Genomic DNA, 16345 nt, shown 5'->3' on the forward strand with positions numbered 1-16345 from the left:
ATGACAACTCGTTGGCACCATGTTCTAGCTTCTCTACCAGATGCCACTCGCTGCACAAGTCATGTGACGACGGTGTTAGCATCCAATTAATATATAATTCTCCTTGTATGTCTCTTGATCATGCATGTTCTCTCTCACGTCCTACAATTGCCATTTTAATTTGCTACAAATTAAGATCTATTTATCTGTCGTTGAAGCATCTATCTATTCTGCAGTTTCACACATCTTCATACGATGAGTTTGGAGTAAAATTATGCGTTCAAAACCAGACAAAAGGTGCGGTGACGATGCATGTCAAGTCAAAGTGAATCGCGCGAGGTTGCAAGCTGGAAGTGTTGTTCGCTGCTAGTCACAGGCCTTCTGTCTTATCCTCTTTTGCTGTCTAACGGTTGGAAACTTATTGAACAAGGTCGTTAAAAAAATAATTGTTGGTGGTAAAATTACGCGTATAGACGATGGTGCCCTGAAAAGAAAAAAAGGAATCTATTTTGCGGCCCGCCGACCTGGTTCCGGAACCCACGTGCCGATCTAATAAATCCCGTAACGTTCCTTTGCAATTTGCTACCTTCTTCATTTGAACCCGCATGCCACGCTTCTCCCACTGAGCTCGCTCGCCCTCTTTCATTTCATGGCGACGATCTCTCTTCCTCCTTCGCACAACCTCCTCCTCCTCTCCCTCTTACTCCTAGTGGCTGATGTCGCTTCGAAGCCATTGCAGCGCCAAACTCTGGTCCTCACCTCTCTCACAAATCCAGCTGCCCTCCTCCCAGAAGACGACTCCGCCGAAACCCTTGCCACGGCCGTGGACTTCGAGGCGACTCGCTCTCCCTCCTCCCTCCACGCTGGTCTCTCCCACCGAGATTCTCTTCTCGCCGCCACTGACGCCTCCCCGGAGCAGATCTTCCGCCTCCGCCTCGACCGCGACGCCGCTCGGATTGAAACCCTCCGGCGGACTCTCGCGGCCGCTGATCCGCCGCCTCCCAAAGCCGTTGCCAACGAAACTGGCCGGAGAGGTTTTGGAAGTACGGTGGTTTCCGGCCTCGCCCTGGGCAGCGGCGAGTACTTCGCCAGGATCGGGATCGGCATGCCGCCGAGGTACGCCTACATGGTGCTCGACACCGGTAGCGACGTCGTCTGGCTCCAGTGCGCCCCGTGCCGGAGCTGCTACTCCCAATCCGATCCCATCTTTGACCCTCGAACCTCCCACACTTACGCCGCCGTTCCCTGCGGCGCCTCGTTGTGCCGCCGCTTGGATGAAGCCGGATGCGACACGAGCCGAAATGCCTGCCAATACCAGGTCTCCTACGGCGACGGATCCCTTACTACAGGTGAGTTCTCGACCGAGACGCTTACCTTCCGGCGAAGCATTAGGGTCCCGCGCGTCGCCCTAGGCTGTGGCCACGACAATGAGGGCCTCTTCGTCGCCGCTGCGGGTCTCCTCGGCCTCGGCCGGGGAAGTCTTTCCTTTCCGTCTCAAGCAGGGCGAAGGTTCGGCCGCGTGTTTTCCTACTGCCTGGTGGATCGCACTTCCGCCGGTTATCCGAATCGTTCGTCCTCGGTGGTGTTCGGTGACTCGGCCGTGCCGAGGGCCTCCTCGCGGGTTGCCTACACTCCCATGCTGCGGAACCCCAAGTTGGACACCTTCTACTATATCGAACTCACGGGAGTAAGCGTGGGCGGCGCTTCCGTGCCCGGAGTCGTGGCGTCCGACCTCCGACTAGACCCATCAACCGGAAGGGGAGGCGTCATCGTGGACTCAGGAACGTCAGTGACGCGGCTGGCCCGGCCGGCGTACGAGGCGCTGCGCGACGCTTTCAGGGCTGGGACGATGGACCTTAAGCTGGCACCAGGTGGCTTCTCACTCTTCGACACATGCTACGACCTCACCGGCCAGATGGAAGTGCAGGTGCCGACGGTGGTGCTCCACCTCGCCGGCGGCTCGGCTGTGTCGCTTCCGGCGTCGAACTACCTCATCCCGGTGGACACCAAGGGCACGTTCTGCTTCGCATTCGCAGGGGCGGACAGCGGCGTGTCCATCATCGGCAACATACAGCAGCAAGGGTACCGGGTGGTGTTCGACGGCCAAAGGTCGAAAGTGGGACTCATGCCTGGTGGATGTTGACTAATCTAATACATAAAAAATTAGATAATTATTTCATATTATGTGATTTTTTTGGTGTACAAGCTTTTACTCCACCCAAACTTTCACCTTTATGTACTTTCTACCTGATTAGCCGTTGGGCACGATCTGCAAGTGGCGGCCACCCGTGAACTGTGATTTGTTCACCACTTGTGTGTCTCTTGTTTCATGGTCAACTTGAGTTTACATGTGTCTGTGGTGAATGCCTTTTTTTTTTTTTGTAATTTATTTATTTATTATTATTATTATTATTAATTATTAATTTTCTCCGTCAGTGCCCGATTCGCGCATTGGTAAGCTACATGGCGCGTCAAATTAAAACGTGTGCGTTCGTGGTTGGGTGCTCTGGGGCGACAGTGGACTCCTTTAGCAAGACCCTTCGGTTGGGGATCCGACGGTCAGCGTTCGATTCAAGCGGCGCCGCGATTGATCACATCGGTTGCTTTCGGGGCAAATGGGACGAAGCTTCTGCGTCGGGTCAAGATAAAAAATGGAAGACGACGACGACGACGACGACTACGACCTCTTTTCTAGTCGCTTCTTTTTATTCTTAACTCTCATTCTACTACTGCTTTGCTGTTCTCGGTTGCCGGCAACTGAGACACTGCGAGGGCGGCGGGAGAGAGGTACGATGATGGCGGTTCAAAGTCGGAGCAATTTGACGCCGGCAGTGGCGGCGGCGGAGGCCGTCGCGGCGATCGGATGCGGGTACGATCTATGCTACAACTTCTCCTTTTCCCACGTGAAGCCAGGACCGGATGGCTCTCGGCTGATCGAGCTGGACCAAACCCTCGTCCAAGATCTCGTTATGCCGGGAGGTGTCGTCGTACCCAATGCCCCCAAGGTCATCAAGTGCGATAGAGGGGAGAGGACGAGGTACCGGAGCGATGTCCTCTCGTTTAACCAGGTTCTCAGTTCAAAACGTGTATTACTTCTCTTTCGGTATTTCTGGTTGTGCGACTATCGCCAAAATTTGTGTTTTTTTTCCTTCCTTGGGATGCCTAGTTAGATTGACTTTGGTTTTTTTTGCTTGCACCGAAATTTTGCCTTTCGGCGGGTAGAGATGCTTCTTACCATCCGATTGTTGTGGTCTTACCACTGATTTTTGAATCGTGATCAGATGGCAGAGCAATTCAATCAGAATCTCTCCACACCGGGAAAAATTCCCTCTGGTTTGTTCAACGCCATGTTTGATTTCGGAGGATGCTGGCAGAAGGACGCGTCAGCTACCAAAACTCTCGCCTTCGACGGCTGGTACATATTACTATACCACGTCGAGCTTGTGAGCTCTCATATCGTCCTGCTTGACAGTATTAAGCAGGAAGTACCTTCCTCATGGGATCCTGCTGCACTTGCAGAGTAAGTTCGCTTCTGATGGTAAAACTAAATTCCTAATATATCTTCTCACATTTTTCTAATATGGCTTGGTTGTTGACTTGTTGTTATTGCTATTGTTTTTTTTCCCATCAGTTCTCTGTTTCTATCTCCGCTAACATTCAACAGTCTATTTGAGGCTATTGGAACTTTCCAGGAGAACTGTCTGAGTTTTCATTTGTGAAAAACAAGTGAACCACTTTACATGGATGTAGGCGGCTCTGAGCTTCAATTGTAGTGAAATACATGGATAGAGAATACTTCAGCACATGCTTGATGTGAAGAAAATGCTTTATGTTTTATTAACAATCTCAGTTATATATGAAGCCAACGCAAAGAAAATTTAGAAAGTAGAATCACTTGCATAACATTTTGTCAAACAATTTCTGCAAATTGATCTAAGCAAATTGCATTGTCCTTTAGTGATCTATAACCTGAGTATTTTTTTCATAAGAAAAATAAGAAAAAACAAAATGAATCTTCACTCTGATTACTTGGGTTCACGGATGCCTCTTTTTTTTTTGTTTGGTTCTCTTCAATTCCTATATTTCATGATAATCTTTTACAAAACTTCCCTCCTTACCGTGAATTTCTTTTTATGGTCTCATAATTCCTATACATAAAACCTTTTGTTCTTATATAATTTTACCTGAGGGTGATCAACTTCTGGCAACTTAAGATCCAGCCATATTAATTTTGTTTTTCATTTCCTAATGTTTCACTATCAATTGCAGCAAGGTCAAAGAATGATGTTTTTGCTTCAGCCTCTGTATCATTTCTTGAAACGTAAAAGTTATTTTTGTCCTCTAGGTTTATCCAAAAATATGGCACACACATAATTGTTGGTTTAGCAATGGGCGGTAAAGATGTGGTCTACCTTAAGCAACAGAAGCATTCTCTTCTTCAGGAAAGTGAGGTGCAAAGTTTGCTAAAAAAATTAGTCGACGGGAGATTTTCAGAAACTACAAAAGGAGATCATACCTTGGCTAATGATGAATCTTCTAGAAAGATGAAGGTAGTATGAGAAAGAGAACTGATTGCATATTGCATTCAAAGTAGAAAAGTTTACATAATGGTAGCAATTGAGCGAACTGTACATTTATATGTGACAAAGTATACTTTTTCAAATGTCCCTTGTCAGGCAACATACAGAAGTATCCTGTAGCCAAGGGTAGCCTGAATTTTTCTGGCTTATTTTGGCTGGATATTAGTAGGAAATTTTATGCAATTCTAGAATTGTTCAATTTCCTGCATTAGTGACTACTTGAGGTTTTGGCTTGTTAGTAATCATAACTGATTAGTACTCATAACTGATTAGCATCATAACTCTGGCACACCATTTTTCTTCTGATAATTTAGATAGTAACAAGAATAAGAGATAAATTAAGTTATTTTCCCATGGTTACGCCTCAAATCTCACCCTCCTAGCTACTGAACAATATAGAGGTTGTTTTGCAAGATCACCATCTACAATCTGCATTTGGTTCTGATTTTCTATCCTTGCAAGGGGCATTTGAGCCACCACCACATGCGTTAAAAAAAATGGATTTTGTTCCCTAAAGTCACAATAGGAGGATAGCATATTTATTGATATATTTTTATTAATCTTTTGTTGTCACCTGTTTTAATTGCAATCCACCTCCTTGTCTAGATTCATGTTATTGTCTTAGATTAGTCCCCTCGGGATGGTCTAGTGGCTAGCGCATGAGGTGTTGTCACCATGAGGTCTGGGATTCGAATCTCGACAAAGCCGAGGTAAATGCCTCCCTTATGTGCTAGTCATTATTCCAAAGGCTAGTAGCCGTCCGTGATTTACTTCCTCCGTGTTGGCCCGAGGAGGGGTTGGCGGGGGCGCTGGGGGCGAACGTATTCGCCTTTTGCCACCATGTTATTGTCTTAGATTCACTCGTGCTAAAACAAACATGTAGATTTCAATAAAATTCTAGATAACATTGACATATCATGATGGTAACTGATGATAAACTCTTGGAAGAGATGCTAGCATGGATTGGCATGCTTATTCATTGTTGCTTGATTTGTTCTTACAATTTTTTCTGTAGCAATGTTAACACATGACCACCTGCGGAAATGTTATCATCTTTATTCTGTATCAAGATACTGTTTATTTTGTTTAATTCGTATTGATAATATCTCAAGCTTTTGACTGAACCATGGGCCTTTTAGGTCACGAATTTTGAGAACCAAGATATACACACACCATTTTTTAAGTCAGTGTCTTCTCGATCAACTATGGTATTACAGACAAAGAATGGTGTAAGTTTCATTAATTCTTGTAAGGTGTTACTATATATGAACTTTTTATGTATGACAGTTCTCCATGTTTATTTTTGTAGGATATTGCAGGTCATTTTGTGCGAATAGGAGGATTTGACAAAGGGCAAAGCCATGACCAATGGCTTGTAACAATACCACAAGCACCGAGTTTGGTGTCAATGCATTTGGTGCCTATAATTTCTCTGTTGAATGGTGTTAAAGGAAGTGGGTTCTTAAGTCATGCAGTGAATCTTTATTGTAGATGTAAGTAATCTCTGCCCCACTACAATCTCCTCCTATGCTTCCTACTGCTCTTCTCAAGAAAACAAAGGAGTTAAGGCAATTCATTAATTTAAACATTTCGATTCCTATGGAATCCTTCACTGAAGGTTAGATTTTCCCTATGCACTTTGTTAGATAATATTAAATGATTAGCTAAGAGAGTTCAAAGAATCCACTTTGATACTCTTTGCAGGTTACCAATCATTCATTTGTCTCAACCAATTACCAAACATCTTCCTATATTTTAGAAGACAAGTAGATAAGATTGACAATAGTCAGCAATTCTTCTCAAAAGTTTACTTTAAATGAATGTTCCCCTGGCTGCCTCCATGTATCTTGTGGTTCCATCTCATGAAGATCCTAATCTTACATTCTCTAATATCGTTTAATTTGTTGCCCATAATGGTTCTGAAACTAGAAAATTTTACCTATTCACTTGGGCTATATGCCATCTACTTAGTCTATGTATACAATATTCCTAATGTTGATTGTGAATTTGTGAAGTTGCTGACTGTTCTTACTGATGACTTAGATAAGCCACCGATTGAAGAATTGCGTCATTTTCTTGAGTTCCAAATACCTCGTCAGTGGGCTCCAGCATTTGGTGAACTACCTCTTGGTCCTCAACAAAAAAAACATTTACAATCACTCCAGTTTACACTGATGGGTCCACGACTTTATGTTAACAATATTCAGGTAATCAACAGTTCGTTTATAACCTATCTTTTTATTCACAATAAGTAACCTATCCAAGCAAAATATAGGATGCAGGAAATTGAATTTTGTGATTGCCATGAAGTGATCCATAAGAAGAATTGTTTGGGATATGTATTCTTCTTTCATTGATTGATATTGCGAATATGATAGATCATTCACCCAGAATCATCATATCACCATGGCAACTTTGATATAGTTCGTCTGCTTTCTCTGTTTCACTACATGCCAATTTCGTCACTTGCAACTACCTCTGTGCTATTTTTACAGGTTCATTCCCAGAAACTTCCTGTGACGGGTCTTCGACTTTACCTGGAAGGCAAGAGGAACGATCGCTTAGCAATTCATCTTCAACACCTCTCCTCACAACCTAACTCATTTCATCTCTCTGATACCACTGCTTGTGCTGGAAATGACTTGTCGTTGGATGAACGTGCCTACTACGTACCTGTCAAGTGGGCACTGCTCTCGCAAGTCTGCACAGCTCCAGTGCAATACGAGGGCTCCTTCGACGAGTCAGCCTACATAGTGACCAAGGCATGGTTGGAAGTAAAAGAGTTTGGCATGAAGAAGGTGTTGTTTCTCCGGCTCGCATACTCCAATGCCCCTTCAATGAAAATCCGGCGGTCAGCATGGGATGGAGGGCCGACTACCATCTCTCAAAAGTCAGGCTCCATCTCAGCATTGATCAGCTCGCGCTTCAGCACAGGTCTGATACCGGAGCCAAAGGGCAAGGTGGAAGTGAACTCTGCAATCTATCCGAAAGGTCCACCGGTGCCGATCAGAATACCAAGGATGGCACGGTTTGTGGACACCATCGAGATGTCGAGAGGCCCAGATGATCTACCAGGCTACTGGGTGGTTACTGGTGCTAAGTTATGCGTGGAGGGTGGGAAGATCTTTCTTAAAGTCAAGTATTCCTTGCTAATAGAAATGCCAGAGGATGATTTCTAACCTTATGAAACATCAGGCCAAAGGAACGACGTGCAAATTTCGGGGAAAGTGAATCGAATAGTACAATTAAAATTACGACAGAATCAAGAGAATGAGGGGAATTCATTGTAGATTATTGCAATGCCAGCCATTTCCTGCATTTAATTATGCTGTATGAGTTTGTAATATAAGTTTCAAATACGATTTCGTACTCCTTTAAAATAGACAGTTAGTGTATAGGTCTATAAGATGAGAAGGGTTGGGGTGGCAGGGCTGATGATGAGGTTGGAATGTTGACTAAGTCCTCGTACCATGAGGGAGGAGAGATAATGAGTTGTCTTTTATGTTTTAAGTCGCTGGACATCCTAAAAAGATGATTGAAATGTCCCAAAGTCTTCGGTCCATGGAATTTGTAAGTTTGTCAGAAAATAGATCGGGGATTGTCTTAGTCTGACACTTAAGTTAGCACTTGATGATAGAAACTAAATAATACTGTGACGAAGAACATAAAAATTGAATGTAAAGCATGCCACGCCTGTAAGAGTAGACTAGAAGCACTCCGGTAGCATAGAGACGGAGGCAATGGTGTAGAGCTGAAGGGTGGTATGAAATTGGAGGACGCAACATAGCCATAATACGACAGTCACACGCATGTTGAAATATAGCATTGGTACACAGGTCGGAATAGAACAGTGGCTCGCAAGCCAACACATAACAACGACGCAAAGGTGGTTAGAATATAGCAATGATGCAAAGGCCGAAATATAATAACGGTTCTAAAGTTGGAACATAATAGCAATGCAAAAGTTAGAACATAGCACACAAATCATATCGCTGCGAAGGTCGGAACACAGCACACAGGCCAGATCGATGAGAAGACCGGACAGTTCGAAGGCCAGAACACAGTGGAGGCGGAACACGCTTATATTTGCACCGATGTGGTTGTGTTGAAAAAGGAGAGTCGTGGCCAGCGAGGTTGGCGATCCATAAGGCAGCGATCGCTTGAGGCGACCTGGGGCGGCTGCTGGAGACGACGGAGGAGGCAAAGGCTGCTAGAGGTGGCAAAACCCGAGACAGCAATGGCTAGCGACAGACGGAAAAAGGGTAGAAGAGGCGATATTTGCAGGAGGGGAGGCGACGGCGAGGCCTCTGGCAAAGGGAACAGCTGGTCGACAAAGGAGATGGCGCGTGCCCTACGACATGAAAGGGAGGCGGCAAAGCGTGCGTGGACTGTTGGTGTGCCGGTGAGGAGGTGGGGGCATTAAGAGCTCAGTGGGAAGGGGAGCCAAAGGCGTGCCTTCTCAGCGGAGGTGGATGATCGCTGTGATGAGGAAGAAAGGGAGGCGGTGTCGGAGAGCAGCGCTCCGGAGGGTAGCGTCGGCCGACTGTGGTACGAGGGCAGCATGAGACCAAGGCAGTGTGCACGAAACAGAGAAAACGAAGAGGGAGAAGACCCCTTGCGGTGGCGACGTGTGTCTGTGTGGCGGCGGCATCAACGCCGATGACATACACTCGTGCAGCGGCAGCGTACGCCCGTGCAACGGTAGAGACATACACCCGTGCAATGGCAGCGGCGTGCACCCCTGCGACTGAAAAACCCAACCCTCCCTAAGGGTGTGTTTAGTTGGGAGTTATCGTCAAAACCTTTGTTTGGTTTAGATAATAAGTAATTCCAGTGATTCTCGTATGTTAGCAATTTTAGAATATAATCCGGAATCAAAAAATCTTGAAAATGTAGGAATTTTACCAATTGGTTAAAGATTTTTTCTCTCAAAAATTACCCTCCGCAAACTGTGCATCTCCCCCGTGGCCTGTCAGAGGATTGAGATCCCTATGTCGTTGCTCAACTTGTCGGCCTTTGCGGAGTTGATGCGTCGGACGGAGGAGGAGCACGACTTCGCTCCCTCCGATGGCCTCGCGACCCCCTGCAACTCGGAGTTCTTCACGTGGGCTAGGATGATACGCGGATCGGCTTGTCACTCTCGACCTCGACTCCCTCCTCGCGTTGAGAAACCAAACCAGTTCGATCCCTTGATGCAAGCAGAAATCTGCTTCACAAGCACCTGATTTTTTATTGTTCACCTAACAATCCTACTTGTGAGTTATCTAGGAGTGAAGCCACAAAATGTCGGGGCTTTTTGCGATTTCATCATAGCTGGTTCATCGGATCTCAATTAGGGGTTGTTATCCTCCGATCTTGCCCTTTCTTCTCGTTTACACCACCCTGGGTCAGGGAAGCTCGCCATTGCGGACCTGGAGTTGCTGGAATTGGCTTCGCGTCATTGCTGGCATGGAGCTTGTTGGGTTTCAATCAAATTCCCACATTGGAAAGATTTGGTAAAGATCATGGGGTTAAAAGGATGCAAGATATCTCCATTGGCATGAGACCTTTTGGGGAGAGCCCAAGAACAAAGCCATGAGGGCCTAAGCCCAAAGTGGACAATATCATGCCATTGTGGAGATATGTGGACATCCTTTGGGCACAACAAATAATATCAGAGTCATGGTCTAGACCAGATGCCAAGTGGGATGACCTTGAACGAAGTTGAGGGTGGGCCCGGAGTAGGTCAGAGTGACCGGATGTTCGCGGGAAGCCTGGAGTAGGTCAAGGTGACAGAGCATGGATGCTAGCGGGGAGGCCGGGAGCATATCAAGGTGACCGAATACTTGCAGGGGGCAAGTAGGTCAGGGTGATCGGATGCTCACGGGGAGGCCCGAAGCAGGTTAAGATGACCGAGTACTTGCGGGGGGGGCCTGGAGCAGGTCAGGGTGACCAGGTACTTGCAGTGAGGCGAATAGGTCAGGGTGGCCGGATGCTCGCAGGTAAGCCCGAAGTAGGTCAAGGTGACCAAGCACAGATGCTTGCGGGGAGGCCCAGAGCAGGTCAGGATGACCGGATGCTCGCGGGGAGGCCCGGACTATGAAAGTAATTGTGGTCCTTCGTTTGAGGGGAGGATTGTTGGGTTTCAATCAAAGTCCCACATTGAAAAGATTTGGTAAAGATCATGGGGTTAAAAGGATGCAGGATATCTCCATTGGCATGAAGCCTTTTGGGGAGAGCCTAAGAACAAAGCCATGAGGGTCTATGCCCAAAGTGGACAATATCATACTATTGTGGTGATATGTGGACACCCTTTGGGCACAACAGAGCTCGATTCCCCACCGGGCGGGTCTCCCCATCTTCTCCCAAAGATCATATCGTCGCGGCATGATTTTCTTAGTTCTCATTTTCTATTCGTTTCTTGACACTTTTGGCAATTCTTCTTTGTTAGTTTTGGTTTCTAGCAAAGTTCAATATGGAGCTTGACTAAATGTGTACTTTTTTAAAGCTTTATTTATTTTAAACACATGTAAGTAACTTTTTTACTCAATGTGTATTCTTCGTTTTCTTTACTTTACTAGGGGAAAAGACTCAATCGAGTTGCCAGCCTTCTTGTATACTTCGTCCACGATGAAACCATTTGACGCAAAGTTTTCCTCCTAAGTTGAGTCTGGTTTCTTATTAGGATGTGTTTATTTCTTATTCGACATGATATTTTTTACAAAGACTTTGGCCAAGGAGTTTACACATGAGATACTCGATTAGTTTGAAAGGGGGCTTAGTTTCTATCTTGACAAAAAGTAGAACTATGGTTAACGAGTTAGTCTCTGCCATATTATCGACAGAGGGTGATATATCAGAGCTGCCATTGTTCTCTGGTGGAAGCAATATTGCAGATTTTTTTAGTGAGAACATGTCATAGCTGGGCTGGCTGATGTTCTTCGCGTGAGCCACTAGCTGAGATAGTGCATGGAAGACTATAATCTTAATTATGTGATTACTAGGTAATCATATAACTTAGGGTATGCTTGAATCAAACACACTCTTAAAGAAAAGAAAAAGTGAAATTTTGAAAATACCCTCCTCTCCAAGTGCCTTCTCCTCTACTCACCGCATCATATAGATTCAATTGGTGATTCCAATTAATGTTGTACACAAAACTTCAAAAAATATTCAACTACAATTATAAAAAATTAATGCATTCTTATTAAATACTACATAACATACTATAAATAAGGATTATGTAGAGAGTAATTTAGAGAGAGTTCACTTCTTTTCATTTTTGTCCACTCATATTTCTGTCACATAAGCTAGTATTTATAGGCTTAATGTATACATTTTTCATCTTCCACATTAGAAGTTACGGGACTCCATAACTATGAGAGTTAGTGGAGAGTAATCGGGGATAATGAGGTAATAGAGGTTACATCTTGTAACATTAACATGTGAATAATATGGACATCCATTAAAATATATTATTCATAATACTCCCCCTTGGATGTTCATCTTTGAAATGTAACATTGCCTCGTTAAAAACCTTACCAAAAAATCGAATGGGAAAAAATTAGTTAAGGAAAAAAGAGTACAGTGTATAACTTCCCCTCTTGAGCATGTCATTTAACATCTTTCAATCATCATTCCAATCTTATGAATTAGCTTTTCAAATGTTAAAGTAAGTAGTGATTTTATGAACAAGTCCGCCAAATTGTCACTCAAATGAATTTGCTGAATACTAATTTTGTAAGATCATGAATGAAAAAGAATTTTGTGAAATATATTTTGTTCCATCGCCTTTGATGTATCCTTCCTTTAATTGAGTAATACAAATAGTTATCTTCGAACAATACAGTAGGTACTTCTTTGTTTGGCAGTAGGCCACATGTTACTCGAATATGATAGATAACAAATCTCAACAAAGCACACTATCGACTTGTTTCATGAATCACCACTAATTCAGCATGATTAGAAGAAGTAGCAACTATAGTTTGTTTCATAAAACGTCAAGAAATAATTGTACCATCACATGTAAATACATACCCCCATTTGTGATCGAGCATTATGAGGATTAGATAAATATCTAGCATTTGCATTACCTATAAGTAGGGTGGCATATCGAAATTACCAAATTTTGTTTTCTATATTGTATATTATACCAAAATATTCAGTATACATAAAAATCATATCGATACTATATTGAATTTTCGATGTGGTTAAATTTCATACCGTTTAGTGTAAAATTTTGATATCGGTGCAGTATATTAAAAATTTTGATATAAATGTTATACCGATATTGATATCGAAAATTTCAGTACAACATTATACCGTATCAAAATTTTCGATATACCATTAAATTGGTATAGTTTAGTATATTTCAGTATAGTATGTGCGGTATACTGTATCGAAAAATATGTTTAACATCATTCCAATGTCTTTGTGACGGTGAAGAATTATATTTTGCAAGTAAAATCACGAGAAATGATATATCAAGAGATGTATGACTTGCAAGATACATTAATGCTCCAATAGCACTAAGGTATGATACTTCTAGTCCAAGTAATTCTTTATCACTTTCATGGAGTTGAAAAGGGTCTTTATGCACATCAAATGATCTTACCATCATAGGTGTGCTCAACAGATGTGCTTTATCCATATAAAATGTTTTAAGTACTTTGGTTGTATAAGCCGACTGATGTAAAAAGATGTCATTTTCTAAGTGTTCCATTTGCAAACCAAGACAAAATTTTGTGGTCTTTCATTTCAAATTCTTGCTTCAAATAAATAATAGCTCTTTCAATCTCTTCATGAGTTCCATATTTAAATCATCAACATAAACAACAATGATAACAAATTCAAATCTCTTAATAAAAATGCATGGACAAATGAGATCATACATATAGCCTTGTTTTATCAAAGATTCACCAAGTTGATTATACCACATGCGTCTAACTTACTTCAAACCATAAAGAGATTTGCATAATTTAATCAAATAAAGTTCTCGAGAATTAGAATCATGTCCTTTAAGAAATTTAAATCCTTTAGGGATTCTCATATAAATATTAGTATCAAGTGAGCCATATTAATAGGTTGTCACAACATCCATAAGACATATATCAAGTCGTTCATTTGTAGCCAGATTAAATAAATAATGAAAAATTACCACATCTACCACAGGAGAATATGTCTCCTCATAATCAATACTCGGTCTTTGGTAAAAACCTTATGCAATAAGTTGTACCTTATATCGTACAATTTCCTTTTTCTTATTTCATTTTTGCACAAATACCCATTCATACCCCACTGGTTGCACATCTTTAGGTGTGCGTGTTACGGGCCCAAAAACTTTACGTTTTTCCAATGAGTCTAACTCAGCTTGAATTGCATCTTTCCAATTTCACCAATTATCTCTATGTATGCATTCATCAACACACTTTGGCTCATGACCCTCATTTTCATTTAGTATTGCAACTGCTATAGCATAGACAAATTTATCATTGACGTCAATTGCACATCGATTTCATCTTTCCCCAGTCACAACATAATTAATTGAGATATCATGATTATCATAATTTTCAAGTACCTAAACTTCTTTTAGAAGTTTATTATTTGTCATGTTGGGAAACTCTTCAGGAGTTTGTACCTCGATTTGACCATCAACATTATTGGCTCTTTTTCACTTTTGAGAATTTTTATCGTTGGAACCAATTGGTCTACCACATTTTAACTATGCCTTTAATTCATTATTAATAGTAGTTAGCCCTTCATGGACATTAATTCAAATTGGAGCATTAGCAGTTGGTACATGTGATTTGGTCACCCATTGTGGGTCAGTAAAGAATTTGACAATTAATTTGTTAAACAGTATAAATGAATTATCTTTTGAACTTCTAGTTCACATTCTCTTGTATGAGGATCAAAATGAGATAATAATAATTCATTCCAATTAATTTTCTTAACAGACTATTTATTATCTTCCCCTAATACAAGGAATATGAATTCGTCAAAATGACAATCAACAAAATGAGCCATAAATAAATCTCTAATTTTTGGCTCAATAAACTTTATTATAGATGGAGATTCATACCCAACATATATTCCCAACCTCCTTTGAGGTCCCATCTTTGTCCGTTGTGGTGGAGTTATTAGAATATAGACCAAACATCAAAAAATTCTGAGATAGGAAATATCTAGTTCTGGACAAAAACGATTTGTTGGGGAGAAAAATCATTATAATTTGTTGGTCTGATGCAAATTAATATTGCAGCATGCAAAATACCATGTTTGTAAGCAGATACTGGGAGCTTTGTTCTTAAATGCAATGGTTGTTTGAGCAATCAGTGTGACCCTAGATTTTGATGTTTGGGTAAAGGTTTAAGTTAGATTATTTATTGTATTTGATATGCATTGTGAGTATGCAGGATGCAAGTACAACAAGGCAAATCCAAGTGTGGAGGCTTGGCGGTGTGAGTCTTGGCAACGTAAGTCCAATTGTGACTTGGCAAGGATGAAGTCCTGGAGCGAGGAGCTCTTGGCAAGGATAAAGTCCCGAAGCGAGGAGCTCTTGGCAAGGATGAAGTCCCGGAGCGAGGAGTTCTTAGCAAGGTTGAAGTTCTGGAGGTGAAGATCCCCTTGGCAATGGAAGATCTGACAACATAGGACAAGGCTGAAGGAAGCTCTTGAAGGCAAAGCGTAAAGGATAAGAAAGCATTTGAGGGATGCAAGGATGATGGAGGAGGCTAAAAGACAATGTCAAAGTTGTGTGGGCGAGGACTAGTGCTGAGAGATTGTACTCGGGGTAAAATTCTAAGATTAGGGTTTACCAGTTGACTGATGTATGTCCTAGTCGACTGATGGTTGAGAAATAGCAAGTTCAGCAATTGAGCTTCTATTTGCTCAGCCAAGGTGAAAAGTTGACTGATGTCTTCATCAATCGACTGGTACTAGTTGATTGGAAGAGAATAGAATATTTTTATTCTCTCAACCGAAGTGGACCAGTCGACTGTGTAAGTACCCCAAGATAGTTTTGATGTGGTCAACCGAGTTAAAGTTAGGTATTATTTGTATTTAATGTCTTGTGTCTAAGTGTACATGAACTTAGGAGCACAAGAAGTTAAGCAAAAGATACAGCGGATGAGAATGATAGTACAGGAAGCGAGTCGACAGGCTCGATACATCCAAGAGATGAAAAGCTATAGAAGAGTACACCGACGGATGAGAAGAATGCGCATGACACTTTTGAGAGACGAAAAACCGGAGTAGAAGCTAGCTCGAGGAGAAGGTTGGAGTTGTGTTCGGTTGAACTCAACTTCGGATAATCAAAGCATCACCCATTCCATTTTTCAAGCTTTCATTTTTATTTTTTATTTTATCAAATTCTTCTAATCGACAAGATTTAGCTAGAGCTGATTTTAATTCTTTAATTTCTTTTTCTAATTTACAATTATTTTTAGTTAATAGTTTTATAAACTGAAATAACTTGCCAGAAGGAAGAGACCGTACTTGACTTACCTTATTGATCCCATGATTCAAAGCTCCCCCTGAAGTACTACGTTCTTCCGATGTCACTCCCTCTTCATTGATACTTTCGATGCTCATTTCGGATGAGCTTATTTCGTCTCCTTCTTCTTAGTGTTACCACTAGCGCAAGTCCGGCGATGGCTTCAGTTTCTAATTTAGATGACGTTTCATCCCACGTCGCCTTTATATTCTTGTACTTGTTTGCTTGGGTCGGCTTCTTGTTCTTGCTCTTATCCTTGTCTTTCAATTTAGGGCAATTATCTTTCATATGTCCTTCTTCATTGCAGTGGTGA

At 42.4% G+C, this 16345-nt stretch overlaps 2 protein-coding genes across 2 annotated transcripts; both read left to right on the forward strand.

Moving 5' to 3' along the window:
- The first annotated feature begins 541 nt into the window (after nt 1-541).
- On the forward strand, nt 542-2334 carry LOC122046523 (aspartyl protease family protein 2-like). The gene has a single exon (XM_042607260.1). It carries the CDS (start codon nt 629-631, stop codon nt 2120-2122), a length of 1494 nt encoding a protein of 497 aa, XP_042463194.1. The 5' UTR covers nt 542-628; the 3' UTR covers nt 2123-2334.
- Nucleotides 2335-2606: 272 nt separating this feature from the next.
- Nucleotides 2607-7941, forward strand: LOC122046521 (MACPF domain-containing protein NSL1-like). The gene is made up of 7 exons (XM_042607257.1): nt 2607-3047; nt 3261-3499; nt 4325-4529; nt 5699-5788; nt 5869-6052; nt 6603-6766; nt 7055-7941. The coding sequence occupies exons 1-7, from the start codon at nt 2631-2633 to the stop codon at nt 7736-7738; spliced, it is 1983 nt and encodes a 660-aa protein (XP_042463191.1). The 5' UTR covers nt 2607-2630; the 3' UTR covers nt 7739-7941.
- Nucleotides 7942-16345: the final 8404 nt, after the last annotated feature.

Source organism: Zingiber officinale, chromosome 2B (assembly GCF_018446385.1).
Source record: "Zingiber officinale cultivar Zhangliang chromosome 2B, Zo_v1.1, whole genome shotgun sequence".
In the NCBI taxonomy this organism is placed as follows: domain Eukaryota; kingdom Viridiplantae; phylum Streptophyta; class Magnoliopsida; order Zingiberales; family Zingiberaceae; genus Zingiber; species Zingiber officinale.

Bases quoted from the DNA above. Each gene is read 5' to 3' on its own strand.
- LOC122046521 (XM_042607257.1), top strand. From the start codon at position 2,631: ATGGAAGACGACGACGACGACGACGACTACGACCTCTTTTCTAGTCGC. The intron at 5,789-5,868 runs GTAAGTTTCATT...TTATTTTTGTAG, and splicing joins TATTACAGACAAAGAATGGT to GATATTGCAGGTCATTTTGT. The intron at 6,053-6,602 runs GTAAGTAATCTC...CTGATGACTTAG, and splicing joins AGTGAATCTTTATTGTAGAT to ATAAGCCACCGATTGAAGAA.
- LOC122046523 (XM_042607260.1), top strand. From the start codon at position 629: ATGGCGACGATCTCTCTTCCTCCTTCGCACAACCTCCTCCTCCTCTCC.